The 20,980-nt window shown below is 38.1% G+C and overlaps 1 protein-coding gene across 1 annotated transcript in view; it reads left to right on the top strand.

The window, feature by feature from the left end:
• TRPC6 (transient receptor potential cation channel subfamily C member 6) overlaps positions 1–2,492 on the top strand; it is a 28,793-nt gene extending 26,301 nt beyond the window's left edge. Inside the window, exons 10-11 of the mRNA XM_005417725.3 lie at positions 1,352–1,427; positions 2,203–2,492. Coding sequence (XP_005417782.1) covers positions 1,352–1,427; positions 2,203–2,354 — 228 coding nt within the window. The 3' untranslated portion in view covers positions 2,355–2,492. The remainder of the gene's footprint in view (positions 1–1,351; positions 1,428–2,202) is intronic.
• The last annotated feature ends 18,488 nt before the right edge of the window (positions 2,493–20,980 follow it).

Genomic DNA, 20,980 nt, shown 5'->3' on the forward strand with positions numbered 1-20,980 from the left:
CCAGAAATACATATTGTAAAATGTACTTGGATACCTTGTTCTTTTTTAAGTAATTTGAACTGTTGGGAGAATCAGGGCCAGAATTCATTTTTTTCATGGAAAGATAAAATTTACAATAAATTTGCTGGCCTAGATTCCCATTATTATTAGCAGAGAGGTTGGTCATTCTCATGGTATAAGCTATTTGATCAGTTTTAGTTGTCTCAGATGAGTTGTGCTCTCAGGTTTGCTTATTTTATCCATAGAAGGAAATAAAGATGACAGATACATATATTTACCTTAGAAAGTATCTGTCTTTGGTTAGATGAGTCCCAGCTGAGACACTTAAATGAGTTAGAATTTTGGATCCCATTTTCTCTAAGCAAGCCCTACACTGGGAAAACATAACTTAGCAAATATATCAAAATAGGTTCAAATAAACTAACAACAAAGGGATTTAGCAACTAGCAATGCTGAGCAGGGTCATTATCATCTTTGTGTGGCAATAAAGGCCAGATGGCTTCATCTGGCCTTTATTCTTCACTTGGAGATCAAAAATGCAACTGTATTAATAGCTCTTACACCCTCCAGTAGCAGGTTAAAGGTTATGAATTATAACATTCATAAGATTGTCTTTAGTTCTCTAACTTTCAAGTATATATATATATATGCAGAATTGTAAAGGTTAAATATCACCTGCAGATGAAAGCAGAGATTTTTACATTAAATTTCTTTAATTTGTCAAGTTCTACACTGAAGTATCTGAATGCAACAGAAGGTAACAGAGGTGTCAGTGTAACCCATCTGTCAGCTAAGTACCACACAGTTGCTTACTCACTGCCCCCACACTGCCCCCTTCCAAGTTCATGGGATGAGGAGGAGAATCATAAAAGGTAAAACTTGTGAGTTGAGATAATGATACTTCACTAATTTAAATAAAGAAAAAAAAAGTAGTAGTAGTGGTAGTAGCAGTAGCAATGAAAAAGAGATACAGAGGAGCAGTGATCACCCCTCAAGGCCAAGCCTCCCCAGTTTCTATATTGAGCATGATGCTCTATAGTATGAAATATTCCTCTGGCCAGCTTGGTTCAGCTGTCCCAACCATTTTCCTTCCCTGTACACCTGCTCAGCAACAGAGCATGAGGCATTGAAGAGTCCTTGCCTTTGGGTAATCACTGCTCAGCAACAACTAAAACAGCAGTGTGTTATCAACACTATTCTCATACTAACCCAAACTCACACTGTACAAGCTACTAAAAGGAAAATGAACTCTGTCCCAGCTGAAATCAGGATGAGAGCTCTTACTTTGAAATGTCATAACAATACTAGTCCAACTAAGAAAACTCCTTTTTCCTTTGTTTCTTCTCTGCAGAAAATAATGAAGCGTCTTATTAAAAGATACGTGTTGAAAGCGCAGATAGATAAGGAAAGTGATGAAGTCAATGAAGGTGAGTATGTTGATGAATTGTCTGTTTCATCAGAGAATCAAACTAAAGTGATTATATATTTCCAAAATACTTAATCCACTTCACATCTTTACAAGTGCAAGAGGCAAAATTAACATGCTGTTGAAGAGATGGGATTTATGTCTCTCCTGTCCCGTCAGAAACTTCACTGATATGACAAGTGTTAAAATGTGTTGCTACATGTAGTAATAATAGAATCATAGAATAGTTTGGTTTGGAAGGGCCCTTCAGGATCATCTGGTTCTTTAAAGATCTGGTGGTCTGGGCAGTGATGGGTTAATGATTGGATTCAGTGATTTTAGAGGTCTTTTCCAACATAAATTATTCTGTGACTGTGATTCTGTGATCTCTCTTGCAGCAGAACAGCATTTTCCATCAAATAGATCATGTGAGTTTTGTGAACTCATGGTCTCTCACACTTTTGCCTTCAGATTTGTTTGATTCCTGAACTGCATCTTCGTATTCCTATCCCTAAGACACCATTTCACTGAGGTTAGCTCAGCTGGTGAGAGCATGGTGCTAATAACATCAAGAGTTTGGGTTTAATCCCCATTTGGACCATTCACTTAAAGCTGGACTCAGTGGTCATTGTGGGTCCCTTCCAACTCAGAATATCCTATGATTCACCAATGGGCAGCAGAATATCTACTTCTTCTGTTTCAACAAAGAAATATGGGAAAAAAACATAATTGTGGGATATTTGGGTATGTTGTTTTTTTCTTTTGTTAATATTGTGATCCTTTAAAATCTGTTGCAGGTGAATTGAAGGAAATTAAACAGGACATCTCAAGTCTCCGGTATGAACTCCTTGAGGAAAAATCTCAGAATTCTGAAGATCTGGCAGAACTTATAAGGAAACTTGGGGAAAAACTGTCACTTGACTCTAAGGAAGAAGAAAGCAAGAGATAACCAAAATAAGATATGCAACAGAATGTTAACAATTCACTTAAAGCCATATTTCTGTTTTCCTCAAGTCTAGCTCACATTTCTAAAAAAGATTCAGAAATTAAATCATTCCAATTCTTTATTGAAAGAACACAGTGGCAAATCCTCTAGGTCTACAGTAGGGAGACCATACCACTTCAGTAAAGATATTTATTCTTTACCTGCTGAAGAATAGTTGATCTGAGATAATTTAAGTACTCAATTTACTGTCTAGAATTCCAGTGGAATCTTGATGAGCTCAGTCACGAAAGATTAAAAGCATAGATTGAAACTTTTCCTATGTTAACTGTTCGTTTTTTGCAAATTTCCCTTTGTAACCATTCTTACATATATTTTAGTGAAGCAAGAGAGAAAAATCCAGGCTTTTATATATATATACATATATCAAAAGCTATTTAATTTTTCCAGCATTCCCAACTAGCAAAAAAAAAAAAAAGCTAAATCTCTTTCTTAAGAATAGGTAGGATATTAAAATAAACTTATGAACGTTTCCATGTAGAGGTAGATACCAGGACACTCAGAGCACTGTGTTGTATTTTCCCCTACTGATTCCTGTCTGCACTGGGCTCTCCTGTGAGATACCTAGGTTCCAATGGGAGTTAGGACATTAAGAAAGAAATATTTTTCACCAAGTTGGTTGAAAAGCTATTTCTGAGCCTGGGAGGCTGGAAGAAAACATTCTTTAAACCAAAATAATTAACCCTTGATGTTCCAATCTGTTCCAGAATTCCCAAGTTCTCCTGCTTTTATGTCTTGAACTGAACCTCCCAAACTGCAGGTTAGGGGTTTGAATGCAACATTTTTATTTGAGGTGGAAGATACTAAAGTGTTAGGTGCAAACCTCTCTTTGAATTCTGGGAATGTCATGCATGGGGGACCATGTTTCTCTATGTTAAACCTGTTTAAATCATTAAATTTTCTGCAGACATAGATAGCAAACAAAACATCTTGTTGCAAAAAATAATGAAATCTTATCTTCTCTGGATTTGCATCCCTCATTCTGTTTCCACTGGTGACAGCTCAGCTCTTGTGCTGTATTTTTTAGGACTCTCTTAATGACAAATCTTCACTCCATGTGGTAAAGAAAGCTCCAACATTTTCACCCTGCCCCCTGCAATAGTTAAAAGGCTCTTTCTGTTAAACTGCAGATGAGGTATCCCATGCTCTGTCTGGCTGTTTGTTGTGTAACAATGTCCATGCAGGACAGTCAGATGGTTTCTGTCTTTCCAGACAGAAACAGCATAAATTCCATTCCATAATTTTTCCCTTGGTTAATATAGTAATTTATGTTTCTCTCTTTGGACAGTCACTAATTCTGGAAATGTTATAAACATACATTACATTGGGCATCTCTGCTTCTCTTTAAGCTTTTTTTTTGAGATTAGTGTAAGGGCTGTGAAAAATTATAACATGGCATCCAGGTGTATAACACACCTTTAAAAGACTTGTATGAAACAAGACTTAAAAAGGCTTGTCAGTAATTGCTTTAAAATTAGCTTTGTGAAACTTATTTACTGTGGAATGTATTAGAATGTTTCTGCCTTTCCCTTTCAGGCTGGAGATTATTTTTATTGAGTCTAGATTAGTTTCCAGCTGGATTTATTGATAGTTCTTTTTAAAAAAAAATGTTGATGGAAGCACTGTGTATTTTCAGGGAAAAAAGACATATTAGAATGGGGTTTGAAATCACTTGGAGACAGGTGGAGGTAGAGGAATGAGGTCAGCTTGCCCTGTGAGTGTTTGTCATGCTTTAGAGGAGGAGCTTGGCACGAAAGTTTAGCCACAAATGGAGTATGGGGAGCGGTGTGTGTCCTGTGGGCTTCAGGTGCAATGAACTCAGGGTTTAGAAACTTCTAAGACTTCTTCATCTGAGGGAGAAGGAGGAAAGGGAGGACTCAAAGGTAGTGGAGCACAGGCAACTGGTGTGACCTTAGACTGGAAGGCAGTGTGATGGTAACTTCACTGCATTTTGGCTCCTGGATGGTTCCTGCCAATCTCCCTTGGCCAGGACTGGCCTCTGAATTGAAGTTCCACCTGAGTATTTTGGACCTGGTTTTCTGAAACAGTGGGCAGTTTATTCAGCTCCACTGAAGGGCTGTGTTAGAGGCCATGCTGCTCAAAGCACATCTTTCATCTGAGAGCTCTTCAGAAAATCTGTTGGTCAGGATCAGAGGTAACAGGGGCAGCCAGTGTTCACTTTCAGTAATCAGAAGTCTTAATTTTTGGTCATTGTAATACACGATTTGGATCTGCTGTAGTGCTCATTGATGGTAAACCCTCACTCTCCATAAACCCAGAGAGAGGAAATACGTATACACAGTTTGAGATCCAGGCACTTTTAAAGGGAAGATTTTTATTACAGAGGTAAAATGTACACTGTGAATTTGTTTAAACCCAAAATTTGATGTACCTTAAAACTATAAGATCATAATGTATATATTGTATTTCATGAAGAAAATACATATGGATTTTTTTAATCATTGAAGATATTTTATATGTAGTTATTACTCATGGAACAATTTGTTAAATATATTTGAAGAGGTCTATTGCCAAATGTAGTGTGACAAGCAATGTAGTATTTTAAATGAGCACAATACCAAATATATTATGCTGATTAAAAAAAAATTAAATGTAACAAACTAAAAATGCCTTTGTGATTCATTGTATGAACATTTTGGTATTTCGCGGAAATTTGGCTGCTCCTGCTTGGAAGACTGATACGGTAAAAAACTTTGATTTCCTAACAACACTAATATTAAAAAAAAAAACATTTCAGAGAAGTATTTTCTTACTTAGTTAGACTCAAGGCTAAGTATTTTGTCTCCTGTGATTGTGCCTGATGCTAGATGTTTCAGAACATCTGCAGTAACATAATTTTCACCTTACATAATTCTCCTTTTGGTTTCTAATAAAGCAATAATTTGATCAGAAAGTATTTCCATATTTGTTTGTAAATTATTAGGATAACAAGATAGTCTTGCTACCTACTTAATTGTGTCTTTAAATCTTGTTAGTTACTTGAGTTCAGCAATTCTGTTTCTGTACTAGCAGCTTCCACATCTAAACCAGACCTGCTATGAAGTATTGTCTTTATATACATTTTTTCCCCTGAGTATTTCTTAAACTTTAAGTATGAAATATGGTGAGTAGATTTCGTTATCCCTTAGAGAATCTCCTTTCTGTTTCACCCAAATGCATTTCACTAAAAGGTATGAAAGGACTTGAGATCTTCTGAAGAGAAGGCAATGAAGTAAGAAAGTCCCCAAATCAATGTCTGTGCAAGGTTTTCTCACACAATTCTGGATGAAACAGAATCACATCTAAATATTGAGAGAAAGCTTTATATGTCATGGAGGAATGGAAATTTTATTAGAGACCAATCACGCAATGCAAGCCTAAGGTACCCAAGATGTACAGTGATAGATGCTGAGAAAAAGCTATGGGATTTCAAATTAAAGTTCTGACATTCCAGGTAAAAATCTGCTGCATTACACAATATTTTAGAGCACTGACAGGCCAAGCCAATGAATGTTGCTGGTTTTAGAAGTGGCATCAGATTCATCTGATTTTAGATGAAAGCCACGAAGACTTACTTGTGCAACTGAGTTTGTCTAGTCTTTCTTTGTGTTCAGTGGATAGAAATGGTTAACGGCATGATTTTGTGTCATCTTAACGTAGACAAGTATTCCAGGTAAGTTATATAGTAGAAGTGACCATTTATCTCCTGTTACTCTGAAGAAGCAACTGTAGCTGTTGGCAACATTTCTACTGAAGTGAGAAGTCCCAGCTTGCCAGAAATCAGCACTCAGCTCATGAGCACTGCAAGGCTATGAACCATCACAAATGATCATCTCATTAGAAGGGCTTGAACTGATGGGGACAGTCACTGAGAGGGGCAGGATCTAACTTGCCATCCCAAGAATCCATCCCATTCCCCAGGGATGATGGATGAGTTTGGTTCTTTGCTCTGCACCAATATTTTCATTTTTCCCTCTTCATTAGTGTTGCTGTGGATCAGCATAAACAAAACCACCCATTAACCAAATCTATCACAAATGTGAGAACAACTCTGTTACAGAGCACATGGTAACTAAATTATTGCTGCCAAACCAGGACCTTTTTGACAGAGAGAAGTTTATGTCTCATGTTGTAGTACATTGGGGTGAGCATATATTTTCAATAATATATTTTCAAAGCTTAAAATACATAGCTTGATCTTGGCAGTACTTCAGCTATAGCAGCTGTGTCCTGTAATTTACTAAGAACATGTTCTCATGACTTCTGTGTCCCAAAATGCAGTTTAGTACAACAAAATCTTGCATTTGCTTCTTAGAGATTTCCCTCAGGCTTGAAATTTCTATCTGAACATTATAATTAATACATTACAAACCACGTAATATGAAACTGTACTAATTTCCAGAACAGAAGAAATTGTTCTTATAGTGTAAATTGCCAGTTTTTCATGTAAATATTTAACGTTTTTTAAAATTGGTTAGGAGCTGCCTGGTGTGAATAATCTATCTAAGTACTTATGTTCCTGCTTAAATTTTAATTTGGCTTGTGGAAAATAGAATTCACAAAGTTTGTGCTTGGAAAACTACTTGTGCTTCAGAAGCTCATCTCAGAAGTTAATCAAGACTGAGGTGTGTACCTTAAGCTCCATGCTCTTAGAAGGCCGAGGAATCCCATGCGCAGCTCTTCCCTGGTGTATGAGTAACCTCAAAATATTTCCTTTTTTTCTCGTTTCCTAGTTACCATGAGTACCTCAAAATATTTCATTTATTCTCTTGTTTCAATTTTTGCAAAAAGCCGAGTTTCTTGTTCCTCTTTCTGTTCTTGTCACCGTCTTGTCAACATATGACAGTGCAGTAGGGATCAAAAAGTACAAATTTTCAGTGCTTTCTCTGTCCAAGGAGATATATTTTAGTAGTATTTGGTTTTGTTTTAAGCTTTTAAATATTCTGTGATTTAGTTCCTTGACATTTACACTTTGCTCCTTTAATCAATGGAACTCCAATCAAAGTAATTGAAGATCAGTTCATATTGTATTCAAAGTAAAATGCAGCAGATAAATAATTTTCAATGTTAATAGCAATATTTTTGTGCCCTTTTATATATTAACACTTTTATACCATTCTGATGTTTAATTGTGCTTTATAAAGAAGTATATTCTAGTAGGTTTGCAAAGGGCAAAGGGCGTAAATAAAGTGACAAACAGTCCAAAAACTTTTTGTTAGTAGGCAAAACCTAGTCACTCTCAAATACAAATAAATGTATTTTCCTATGACCCTTGTTAAACCCAGATCAAGTCTCTGTTCTTCAGCTTCTTCATTTATGCCAGGAGAAAATGATACTTATTGATGTCAACATGCTCAAATATGTAATTTGATGAATTAATGAAGAGAAAACTTCAGTTCTTTCTCAAAGGGAGTATTTTATTGTTTTCAAAGAAGATTTTGTGTAACTTTACCAGAACTCCAGTGATGTAATCAACTTCAATAGAGAAAACCCATGGGATTTCATGAGTTAATGTCTTCACTGCAAAAGGCACTGCTATGGGCTTGTCCTTTAGATCTGCTGTTCTAAAAATTCCAATTGAGACACTCACTGAATTTGTCCTGTCTGTAGCCCAATTTATTCAGTCCCCCCATGTGCTAATGGTAAACTGAGGCTCTGCAGCTGGGTCACAACATCCGCGCTTGTGAATGGACAAATATCAGTGATAGTGTGAATTTTTAAAAATACATATAGCATGGGCACATCTTTCTGGTGAACAGAAGACAAGGTACAATATCAGGTTGCTATCAAATCATGTTGTAAAACATTCAAGACTATGTGGCTGTGCTAGAGCACATGTGGTCTCTCCTGACATGTTAATTCTGTTGCTCAAAAGAAAAGGTTTCTTCTAGAAATGACTTCGTGCTTCAATCTGTCAGCATAATTTTAGAATTCTGTGAGTTACTTCCCTCTGAAGTGGCCATCACACTTTATTTGAGGAAACTAAACTGCCTGGTGCAGCAATATCAGCGGCTGTAATCCTTCAGCAGAGGCTTCTCTCTTACCCTACAGGAGGCCACTGACCTAGTACCATCAAGAGTGTTAAGAAACAGCCCTGGCTATACCAAGAAATATTTCTCAGTATCAGTCTGGAAAGAAATAAAGATGAAATCATTCCCAAAGTGTGTATGGGTCTTCTAATGTTGCAAGTTAGCCTGTATTCACTCATGAATGTTCCATGTGTCCGCAAATTTTGTCCCTTCTGATTAAATATCCGCAGCACACATTACAGTAAGCCATCTAGGCTCCTCTCCTAGTCTCTGAAAACTCCGAATGTTGTTTCAGAGGTACATATTTGCTTTAAATGGAGGCACAACCTTGGCCCAAGCTATTGTAGTTCAAGATCTTGAGAAAGTGTAAATCTCTTATTGGGTCAGCAATGAGGTCTCCATGGAGTATTGACTTAACAAGAATTGCTGGCAATTGCACATAAAAATATGCCAAGTGCTCTTCTCTGCAGAAGTTTTCCTAGCTTCAAACAGAGTACTTTTGTAAGACTCAGATTTTAAATTATCTGTGAATATTACAAAATAACCCCCATAGCACTTGTCTTTAGACTATAAAATCCAGTTATTCCAGTAGATTTAACAGCTTGCAGAATTATTATTCATTAAACCTCAAATTTAATTGTTGCATTAGGCAAACAAAACACTGAGATATTTTTATCTAATGTGGGTGAATTTTCTAATCACCAGCCAAAATTTAGTATGAAGGAGATTGTTTTGGGAACAGGATCCATGCTAGTGATCCCAGTAAAATATCCTCACCTCCCTGCTCCAACATCATCTCACAGGATGCTGGCATGCTATGGTCCTTAGGGGTTGCCTTAGGAGCTTGATAGGCCAATAAAGTTACATATAATTGAAAAGAATGGAAATTTGTTTTAACAGATGCTCCTGTTGTCAGGCTTGCTTGAAATTACTTCAAATCCATGTGCTTCTTTTGGTTTATTTTATACAGAAAGGCGTACCCGAGCAGCAGAACAACAGTCACTGTACTACAATAGCTCTGGTACAAATAATTCTATTTCTTCTGGAAAAATACCTTTAGAAATTTGAAAGCAGTCTTAGGAACTGCAAGATTGCCATATACATGCCTCATAATAAACTGTTTCTGCTTACTTATCCCTTCCTTTCACATAACACTTCTTTTGAAAGGTAAGTTATTAAGGTTATCCATTTATTTTTAGGTTTATTGGTTTACGTAGTTGGTTTAGGCAGGAATTCAACTTTAAATAAAATAAATATATGTCAAGTCATCATTTTCAATGTCTATAAATTTTATGGTGGTGTTCTAGCATGGCCAACTGCTCCTAGCCAAGAGCTTGTCATCCTGGGATTCTTCTATGCACAGTGAATACCATCAGCTGATGCAGCAAAAGGTAAAGCTGTCTGTGTACCTGCAGACCCCAGGATGCAGATGAGAAGATGACAGATGGTATTACATATCCATCTTTTTTAATAGACTATAGCAAAGAGAACCTGGAATTTCTGACAGGTAAATTGTGTTTTCATTCACAGGATACATTGTAGAGACTCTCAAATTAGTCCATTCCAGTGACTTAGAGTGAATTTTCCTTCCTGTATACCTAAACAATTTTAATTAACTTTATCATGGGACTGAAAAAATATTTGTATGCATCCTTTTCTGTGTGATACAGACCTGTTGTTGCTTGTCTAAAGTAAATTCTGTCTAATAGCAAAGGTGAAAACAAACTGGAGAAGTTAGTCTGCAAATGAAACCTCAGGTGCTTCTTAGTTCAGGTGACTTGGCAGCTAAGGGAGAACAAGACAGAGCTGTAACAATGGGGATTGAGTTACAATTATGTCCCTGCAGGACTGTGGGTAGGCTCCCAGAGCCCAGCAAGAACCAGCCTGGAATCTCTAATGACAAAGTTCAGTGACTATTGATAGTTTCTAGGCCCAAAAATTGTAAAACAAAACCCAAGAGTAGTTCGAATAGAACTGAAGTATCAGTGACTGTCTGAAATACAGCTTCTAGCAACTCCTGAGGTTTATGGTCTGCAAGACATGCCAGGAGAGTTGAACACATAATTATTTCCTTGACAAAAATCTGCCCACTGGTAGGGGGTGTCCTCCTGTGGACAGCAGGAAAAGAAAACATTGGCAACTTCTCATCAACTTAGCTGAGTTGCAGCAATGCTTTTTTTTTGTAGTGCTATACAAAATAAATGTACCTACTGTCTGGATCAATGAGAAAGTTTGCTATAGCCCAGAAGTATATCAACCACATTTTCTTCAGTTTATGAGAACTACATTCCCTCTTGCTGCACACTCACTGCCTCCAGTAGTCCTGTTAAACTCTATCTTCTGCTAAGTCCACCCCTGTAAATGTCTTAACTGGCTACGTAAAGGCATGAAATATCATCCTCTTTCCAATAAAGCAAATATTTTAACAGCATTTTATTTTCCAACTGTATTTCCACATTCCTTCTACCCTTTTTCTTAATAACACTTCCAAGTGAGCTTGAAAACAATACTATCCCACAGCAGTGAATGGCAAACATAAACTCTATACTGTGGCCAGAGGCTTGAATTAATAATTAGGAAATAGATGAATTGATTCAGTAATGATTATAATATAAACTACCTCTCTCTCTGCAGTACACTTATTAAGTTATGACTAATTGAATTTACTGCATCAGGTTTTCAGAAATCTTTCTACAAAACCAGGAGGAAACACAAAATGCACTTCTCTGAGCAAACCAAATTCTGGAAATCAGAACCACTGTCCTCATTTCTTGTTTACCTTATGACAGGATTTGAGTATTACAAACAGACCTTAAAAGCCCAGTTTCTGCTGGGATAAGTTATCTTCAGCACTACAAATGGCTGTAAACAACTGTAATATAGATAAATGCCCTTCAGCAGGTTGCAGCCCTATAAAATTCAAGCCAAATATCCCAGTTCATATTTCACCTGCATCCTCAGGCTGTAATAGCAGTTGAATGCAATGGGTGTTCTGGCTGGGCATCACAGTAAGTGAAACATATGAGCCCCAGATGGTCTGGTGGCTCTCTCTACCTCTGCAGTCATGAGCTCCATCTCCCGGGCATTGTGCCTGTGACCTGCCTGGCAAGCACGAACACCAGGCCTTAATGCCAGCTGAAACCTGGCTCCCATTGAGCTGGTTTGGATGGAAGTGTTCAGAACAAGCCTGACATGGAGGCTGACCAAGCACATACACACCTTCAAACTTGGGTCAAGATTATTCCAAGCTAAAGTGCATATGGACTTGACGTAGGAATGTGATGTTCTCCGGGCCTGAGGTCACTCTTGTAGTGCCCACAGTACTGTCATTTGACTTCATATGGTTCCCTCAGGACAATCAGATTGGTCTGAAAGCCTATCAATCAGATACAGTGAGGCCTTATCAGCTATACAGGTGCAAATATTGCAGCTATCTAAGGGCAGCAGTGATGCCCAGAGCCTCCCAGTGCACATGTTTTGGGTTATATGGGAAAATGCAGTGAGAGTGGAGCTAATGCCTCCATGAAGTCTCTCCAGGCATGACCAAGCTTGTTGACGAAACCAAAGGAGATCACAAGGAGCACACCACTTCCAATAAATGTTCTAAACAATCTGTGTTCAAGTGATTATATTCATTTGCAGTGTATTTTTTTGTGTGTGTGTATGATTTCTTAAACAAAAAGCACATTATGTCTCTTTTGGAGCTGCCTAGTCTTATAGCACCCCTACTATTTGAGGTTCAGGGAAACTGAAGTGAAAATTGAAACAAAACTCCGTTTGAATTTGTATCAATGTGGCGACGCTTTAAGGATCAAAGTGAGAAAAAGTCAGTGAATTCTAGGCCGGCAATTTTCAAGGCACTTGCAAGAGCACGATCCACCACGCTGGGGCAGTAATGCCCTGGGTTTGCTTAAAAAGCAGTGATGGAGTGGCTGTGCACAGTCCTGCCAAAGCTGCGCTCTCACCTCACTGAGCAGTGCTGGCTAAAGGCGCACACAGACACAAACACACAGTCTTTGCACTGTCCTTATACATATGTGTTGTAAATGTACACCTATCACATTCATGTTCATGTGTATGCTTTTGTATACTACATATCTAAATGTATTATACATGCACAAATATTATATTTATAGTATAACGCATATACACGTATTATTGGACATACAAACACCAAACTTATCTGATTTTTACAGTGCACTGGGCATTTCCCAACAATCTTTCCTGTAAAAGAGACAGTCAAGTGAAACTGCGATGGCAGTAAAATGACTCAAAGGCTGTGGAAATCATTTCAGATTTACGGTTATGTATCTTGATCAAACTATGAGAATGAAGGGCCATTGACACAAGATGCAAGGCAGTAAATCTGGGTCAGATATTAGGAAAAGTATTTTCCCATTGGACATGTTCAAACACTGGCACAGGCTGCTCACAGACACTGTGTAGTCTTAATATTTTCAGGTTTTTAAAAACTGAGTGGACAAAGTTTTGAGCCACCTTAACAGAGTTTGGATCAATTTTGGCCTAGAGGGTGGTCCAGATGATCTATTGCACTTCCTTTGAAACTAAGATATTCCATAATTCTATAAGGCTTTGATTATTATGGATAACTTTAAACACATTTACAAGCCTCAGTAATTGAATGCGTTACCTATATTTAACCAAAGCAAATATAAGCCTCTGGCTTGTGTTCCAGAATGGATGCAAGAAATCTTCTAAGATTTCATCATTTCACTTTTCCCTTGGGGAATTTGTGAAATTTATGATTTTTTTATTCATGTCTTCTATGTCTATGATTAATCACTTCCCTCTCATTTAAACACAGCAGACTTACAGTATTTGTTTATTTTATTTTCCCAGCCAGGGAAAACAACCAAGTAAAAATCAGCCTAGCAAAAGCCACAAAAAGACAAACCATTACAGGCAAACAAACAGGGCCTATCCCTACTTGGAAAGTCTTACAGAATATAAAATTTGTATGTAGCAGAAAAATATTATTATTCTAATCTGATGCAGCAGTGTTAGAAAGCTGCCTTGAAAATTGTTTTAATAATTCTTTAAAAAGATATTATATCATCAAAATGAAGGTCTGTAAAAAGTCACACCCCAGGTAGAACTTATGACTGTTTTAATCTCTGAAAATGGGAACTTTTAAGTCTTAAAATATATCTGCTGTCACTTGTCAGGCTAAGATTCCAAGCATGAAAACTACTTCACCTATTTTCACATTATCCTCTGTCTAGAAAAATGACTCCAGATTATTTTCTCTCTTTTCCTACCTTGCACCATTTTTTTCCAATAAAGCCTTGGTCATCAATTTTTGATATTCATTTTGGAATAGCTGCTACATGGTGAGAGTTTGACAGAGCTTGTTTAGCACAGGACAGCTGAGAGAGAGAGAAGCAGACAACCTGCTCTGGATTTACAGCAGAAGGTCAAATGAGTTGGATTTTTTGTATCTTAAATGCCATGGATCAACTTTATTTTATAGCTAAATATGAAATGCATTTGATTCCTTCTTCATTCCTGGACTTGTATTAAATGTATTACTTTTTTAAAAAAAAGAAGACGTTTTATTATGATGTCTGTTTTCATTCATTATTTTTTCATTAATGCAAATATTTCCCAAATCCAATAGCCAGCCAGTGTGGTAGCTTTGTACAGGGCTTGTGCTGTACTTTCCTCACTCAGGATGGAGCCAGAAGTTTCTGAGAGAAGCCCATGAGCAAATGGCCACTTAGGGAATATATAATATTTAGAAATAGAACAGAGAATTTGACCCAGCAGCCCTGGAGCTCAAACACAGCTCAGGGACCAGGCAGGGCCCTGGCCTCTGATCCCTTAAGGATGGGGCTAGCAGGCAGTAAGGCTGTGCTGGCCCAATGGGAGAAGGCATGAGGACCAGGAGCAGTGCACCTTTCAGCTCTGCATATGCTCCATGGCTGGTGCTCCTCACCCCAGTTCTCATCTGCTCTGGCTTTACAGAAGAGTCATTGAGAATATAATCCTCAGCTCCATGTTTTTGGCTCTCCCTTGTTAGACTTGTTTACTGGCTCACAGATGGCTCTCATTGCAGAATAGCCCAGACACTGTCTTCATTTTACTCACAGAAAATAAAACATTCCAGCCACCCATCCCACTATCTTGGGGCACCACAGAAATCCACAGTGGTGGCACAGTTTGAACATGTTGCATGGTTTTGGACTGCGTGTGTTTCCTGGGGTCGTGCTGCAATAGTGGAAACTGAAAACTGCGGTTCTGTCAGGCTGTGTTTTTGTGTTTCTCATCCTCACCATCCCACACCTGCTAATTGACTGGCTGTTGCCTCGTTTATGCATATGAAATCTCATTTTAATGGTCACTGTCCTTGTGACTTACGTTTATTTGTTTTATATCTAATTTCTTCTCTTGGGACTGGCACATCTCCCATCCTAGCAAGGTCATGAGGGTTGAATTACTTCAGTGCCTGGATTTTATTCTGCAGAAAAGTGATGATTACGTGACATGGCCTTGTGTCTATTCATTTTCTCCCCTTGCTCTTAAGCCTTGGCAGGCAGAGGAGTGATGTGAATAAATTGACCATAGGTTTTCTATGCCTGCTAGAAGATGAGCTGAAACTGCTAGTTACCTGGAAAAAACACAGCCATTTATTGCTGTATATGCTTCTGGTTTTATAAGTAATTTCTACTAAAGCCAGTGCTGCAATCTGCACACTGTGGCTCAGAAAGCAACAAGCAAGCAGGTGACCTTAGAGCAAACTTTGTGACTTATCTTTCCCCAGGAGTTCTGTATCTAACCACAGATAAGAAGGTTTGGGAAATTATATGTGGTATAAGAAGGGCTCAGAAAAACACAGTAAATGTATTTCACTATTTATGGTTGGGAAATGTTCTTGTTTTTAGAAGGTTTTTGGGAGGACACATAGACAACAAGGTCTGCACAGCTGCTTTCCAAGTCCTACGTGATGGGACTTCTATGGAACAAGTATATGACAAAGGACTTGTCCTCCCAGTGGGAAACAATGACCAAATCAGTTTACCTGGTGGAATTTTGGAAAAAAAACCTCAGGGAAATCAAGGCATAAATATCTTGTTGTTGTATTTTCTGCATGACACCAGTGCTAAGTAAGGAAACACTAAATCACTCTCCACGGCTATAAACAGCAAGATTCTTCTCCAAGAGATAGAGCTGATTTGTGTGTATTTGGGGCTAATGCTTTGTGATAAGCAAAATAAATGGCAATTGAAGGCCTTCATTCCTGGGGAGGAAAAGTATTTTCCTACTTTTAAAGGCAATAGTAAGCTCTGTTTACATGGAGTGTAGCCTAAGGTATGGTGCTGCCACCAGATGCCCAGAGCTCCAGTTGCCCCTCTATGGGCTGCTCCCAAGAAATCTAAAGGTCTACACCAAAATTCCATGTTCTGGATCTATTCACTAGGTGTAAGGACCAAACAAAGTATATTTTCATGGAAAAAAAATAGTATTGCTTTCATTCATATTATTACTCGCTGCACTTTTACATAAAGATCCTAGAGTCTGACCTCAGAAAGCACCAAAATAACAAAGGACTGTCTGGAGTGACAACCTGCCAGTGCTCTAGAAGCACTGAGCATGTTTTTTTTTCCCTGAAAATGGATAGTATAGGTAGAAATGGGAGAGTGAAGGTTTATCATACTCTTCATGTTAGTAGAAAGCTTTTTTCCTCCTTTTGACTAGCACTATTTCCTATTGTTTCTGTGTAGCAAGGGTCAACTATATATTACATCAAATTCCTGATTAGGAAAAGTTTACTTTTTTCCAAACCTCCTTTCTAACCTCATCCTCATCTTACATCATTTGTATATTTGGGAATTTACGTTTGCAAGAAATATGCAATATATTGTGAATATATAACACATATATCTTCTGTATGTATCTATACAATGTAATTTTTTATGTGTATCTGCATCTCTATTTGTATAAGGACAATTTTGCAAACAATTCCACATAAGTATACATGCTTGTACACACGCATGTACAAATACACCCTTTGAGTGTAATCAAATGCCTACTGATCTCAAAGTATTAGGGCATAATACTCCAATTAAAAACTACTGGACTTACCTCAATGGTTTTCAATGCTAAAATAGCAGAATTTTCACTTTGTGGTTAATCCACACCAGGAAAATGAGGCATTTGGCCTTAATAATGTGAACTAAATGAACTGTGAATTTAGTCTTCTGTGAGGAAAGGATTTGGCAAAATATGTGTCTTCTGGACTTGAAATGGTGATGAGCTTTTAATGCAAGTTAAATCTCAGAAACAGAATCCAAACTTTCTTTTTTTTTTCCCACAATAGATCAGAAATGAAGGACCATATTCCAGGAGCAAAATAAATCTACAGTTAAAATAAGTCTTCTTTTGTTTTTGGTGATTAGAGATTTGTGGTTAAAACTGGCTGGGACCCACAGGATATAAAATGACATGGTCAGAAAAAAATATAAATTATCAGAAAAAATGTCATTAACTATTTAAAAACACACATTGACTCTATATTTTGGGTACTGAATAGGTTACACTTTGAGCTCACTCTAAAAGAACTGCTAGATATATTGCAACTAAAAATTCAAGTGAGAATATGTTTCTTCTCATCTGGACTTCAAATCTTGTAATTTCTTAAAATATCTAAAATATCTTAAAAATAAAGATATTTGCTGGGGCTAGGATGATGGAATCTCTGGCACCTACACCAGAATCCCTCTAAAGACCTGGTCAGAGAAGTCATAAGCCAGAAAGAGGAAAGCCTATTTCCTCTGTCTAATTTGTTTTCTGTTCATGTATTTCCTTTGGGCTTTACTGGAGGAGACGCGAATACAAGAATTTAAAATAAAATGTTGATTTCCAATTTCCAGACCTCCTCAATAATCCTTACCAGCTCTTGATTCTCTCTGGGTGAGTATAGGTCTTACTTTTTCTCTGAAATATACATATAAAGACAATCACAAGTTTCTGAATACTTCAGTGGGAATATGACTGGAAAAAGTATTTGATATCTACTGAAATTCTGCTCCAATGGGGTCAGACTCCTACACATTTGTTATGTGCTGTGTTGCTCATCAACTTTGTTATGTACTGTGTTGCTCATCAGCTTTGCCTCAAAACTGTATATTCTGAAAGACAAAACTTGAAAGTATTTTAAAATATTGTCAGCATCGATGGGTCAACAAAAGCAGTCAGGACTCAGCCTGTTCTTTTGAAAACCCATAGACTGGAAGTCTGTAAAGTTATCTGAAATTTTCTTGCTACATTGTCAGGCCATACTGTCCCAGCACAGATCAGAGCATATTATTCTCTTCTTCTTTGCCACAGTCTCCATGCATTTGAGGAAAACTGTTACTTCAGTCTATTCTTTCAAGCTGAAGCACAATTCTTTTCCTCAGATTTATGCTTTTTAGACACTTATGTTTTAAGATAATTTCTTCTAAATTTTTTTATGTCTGTAGTAGTTGTGGCTGTTCAGCTGAGGCCTTGCCAACACAAAACAGAGCTGTAACATGACTTTTTCTTACAAGCTCACCTTCAAATTGTGCCAGTCTTTTTCTTGTGAGCATGTTGCAGGTGACATTAATTCCATTCCTGATCTACCGTAACCCTTGGATACAATTTTTTGGGCAGAATTCCTGTCTGTTTGGTTGCTTCCAGAAGGATTCTGCAGACAAATGTAGATTTCTGTTCACATTGTAATTGAATTATATTCTCTTTGTAGTTTTCCCAAGACAATTCCTCTAATTTGTACATATATGATTCTGTATTTAGCTTGCCTTCCAGGGCCTCTGCAGTCTCTGCCAAATCTGGGAAAGGACCATCCTGAAATGAATACTCTGCTCTTTTTCAGAATTCATGCCTGAGGACCTTCCTGAGTCCAGGGAAATCTATCCCCTGGTATAGCACCCTTAACTTCAGCTGGGGCCTGCTCTTCCTCACGTTGTCAGGCTTGGAGCTTGCTGCACATAAATCAGGTTTTGTGAGAGGTCTGATGATGCTGCTGCCCAGCTTGCCCAAGGAATTCCTCTATTCCCTTACAAGGCTGCAGTGAGCTAACTGCTCTGGCTGCCCAAAGGAGGATCTGCTGCTCCTGTTCCAGCCTCTGAGATGTCCAAGGCTTTGTGCAAAGGGATGGGAGCTGTTTGCACACATTTACATACTGGTTTTGTGTGGTGGTGAACACTGGAACCTGATGCTTGAGGCTCTCACTACTTCTGCCTGGCTTTAAAGAGAACATACCCCTGCCTTCCTTTTGGTGTTGGAAATGCTCAACACTTCCTGGGGAGACCAAGTGAAGTCTTGGGCATGTTTATGGACCACTTATCTCATTGAGGTGTAGCTACACATGGAATAACTTCACTAAAATCAAAGAGGAGCTTTTTAGCTGCATTGTTGCAGCAATGCAAAATGAATTTTGAAACCTTTCAAGGCTTCTCTTTAAAAAGAAGCTTGAATTCACATTTCCAGCAGCACAGTAGAAATGGAGGGGTAAAATTAAAACATTTATAATTAGATACAATTTTTTTGTACGTACATAAATACCATGTTACAAAAACTCTCCAAGTGATCTTTTCTCACTTGTAAAACTGATCTAGCTCCATCCCCTTCCTGAAAGAATCTGCTGATCTACAAGTCTCTTTCTTAGATAACTCAAACTCTTATCATAAACCTTTACTTGGCTACTGCCTAAGATCTCCAGGTGCCTAAAATCACCAGATTGACTGATCCTCTGTCAGCAGCTGAGCATACCTGGTGAAATTCACGCTTGATGGTAAAAGCAGTGGAGCATTTAATGGAGTTTCCTGTTTAGATTGGAGTATTTTCTGCCCAGGTAAAGAGAAGAAAGACTGTCTCCACTCCACAACTTTAGTGGTGCTGTGCAGACAATCTTTGTTTGCCTTCTGCTTTGGGTGATGAGGAAGGTGAGGATGCAGAAACAGTGTGGGAGCCAAACCAGCTGAGCCTCCTCCCAGGCACAATTGGTGACCACGAGAAGGACTGCCGGAGATTTCCCTAGCACTGATGTCACCAGTTAACTTCATTTGTTGTCTTTCTCAATATTCCTGCAGGTACTGGTACAGATGATTTCCTTCAAATACATTTTGTAGTCTCCTGCAGTACGGCCTAGCCTCTCCTTGAAGCTATATTGAGGGCCATTATTCCATTGTGTTCTACACTTTTTCCCTGTGCTCTTCATCCAACTTGACCTGAAAGGAACCAACATAAGACACTTGTTTCTACCAGTACTGCTCAATAGCTTTGCCCTTCTGTGCACACCAAATTGAGGCCAGTAGCCCTATTAAGTTGATACAGCTCTAGCTTAGTTAGCTTTTTACAAATCCAGATAATTTCCTGGCAGAACAGGCTATAGAAGTAGGGCCGCAGAAAATAACATGTAATTTAAGGCATGAGATGACTCAAGAAGAGCTAAACATAGCACAGTCTTGAGAAAAAAAATCTTTGCAGCAAATCTGGTGGTTTTGTTCCCTACAACCCAGCACTGAGGATTTGTAATTTGGCAGCAGACTGTGGTCTGTTGTAGTTTTGCCTTTCTCTGAGCCACATGCACTGATTTCTTGGTAAATTTTTTATAATCTTTCTGAGGACTTGGGGAAGTGTTTTTCTCATAATCCCTCATGTTTTGTGGGGAAAAGAAAAAGAAGCAAAACTAGTTCCATAGCTCACAGTCTCCCTTATCTGGTCTCATGGATGTTCTGTGATAGATTCATGCTCTTTTATTAGTTATCTTTATCCAGGTGAAACACAGAGCAGTGTCTCAGAAATATTTTATGACTTTCATCTTTTATTGTTTTGGGAGGTGACCATGTTATTGGTGTGGATATCATGTGACCTTTGTGGCCTCCTGCTTTAGTTGATTGACTTGGATGGGTCCCTCACAAGATCTGTATGTTGTTTTTGGTGAAGATTTGGTGTGGTGTTCTCTGCTAGCTAGATGTGACCTCTGCATATTCTACAGGTTTTCTCCACTTGATAAATTATTTGTTTAAGGGGCTTGATTCCTCCAACAAATCATGATATTACTCTTTGAGTTTTAAGGTTAATTTTCTTATAAACAAACCAGAGATTGAATATGTTTGTGGCTGAGGCCAGGTAAAACTGTAGAGGAGAGAAGTATAATTCTGGAATTGTCTTGAAATGTGTGGGATGATACTGACATGGTTTTCTCTTCAGCCACACACCTGAGAGCTATCAAGTGACATGTCATGAACACAAATGTAAATTTCTATTCTCATGTAAGAGCAGTATTATTTAAAGAAGAGGAAATCTGACATAACTGTCTATGTTTCTACACTTTTATACCTTGTCTGACTTCAAAGAAAGTAGAACAAAGCAAGTTGGACATATGCAGTGAAAGAAAGCATAATTCTTGGAATGTTAAATGTGATATCAGTATCTCCTAGAAATCATGTACCTACTAACTGGAAACTGACTGGTGGAAAAGGCCCTGGGGGTGCTGGTTGACAGCAGCTGAACATGAGCCAGTGTGTGCCCAGGTGG

This window comes from Geospiza fortis, unplaced genomic scaffold (assembly GCF_000277835.1).
Source record: "Geospiza fortis unplaced genomic scaffold, GeoFor_1.0 scaffold16, whole genome shotgun sequence".
Classification (NCBI taxonomy): domain Eukaryota; kingdom Metazoa; phylum Chordata; class Aves; order Passeriformes; family Thraupidae; genus Geospiza; species Geospiza fortis.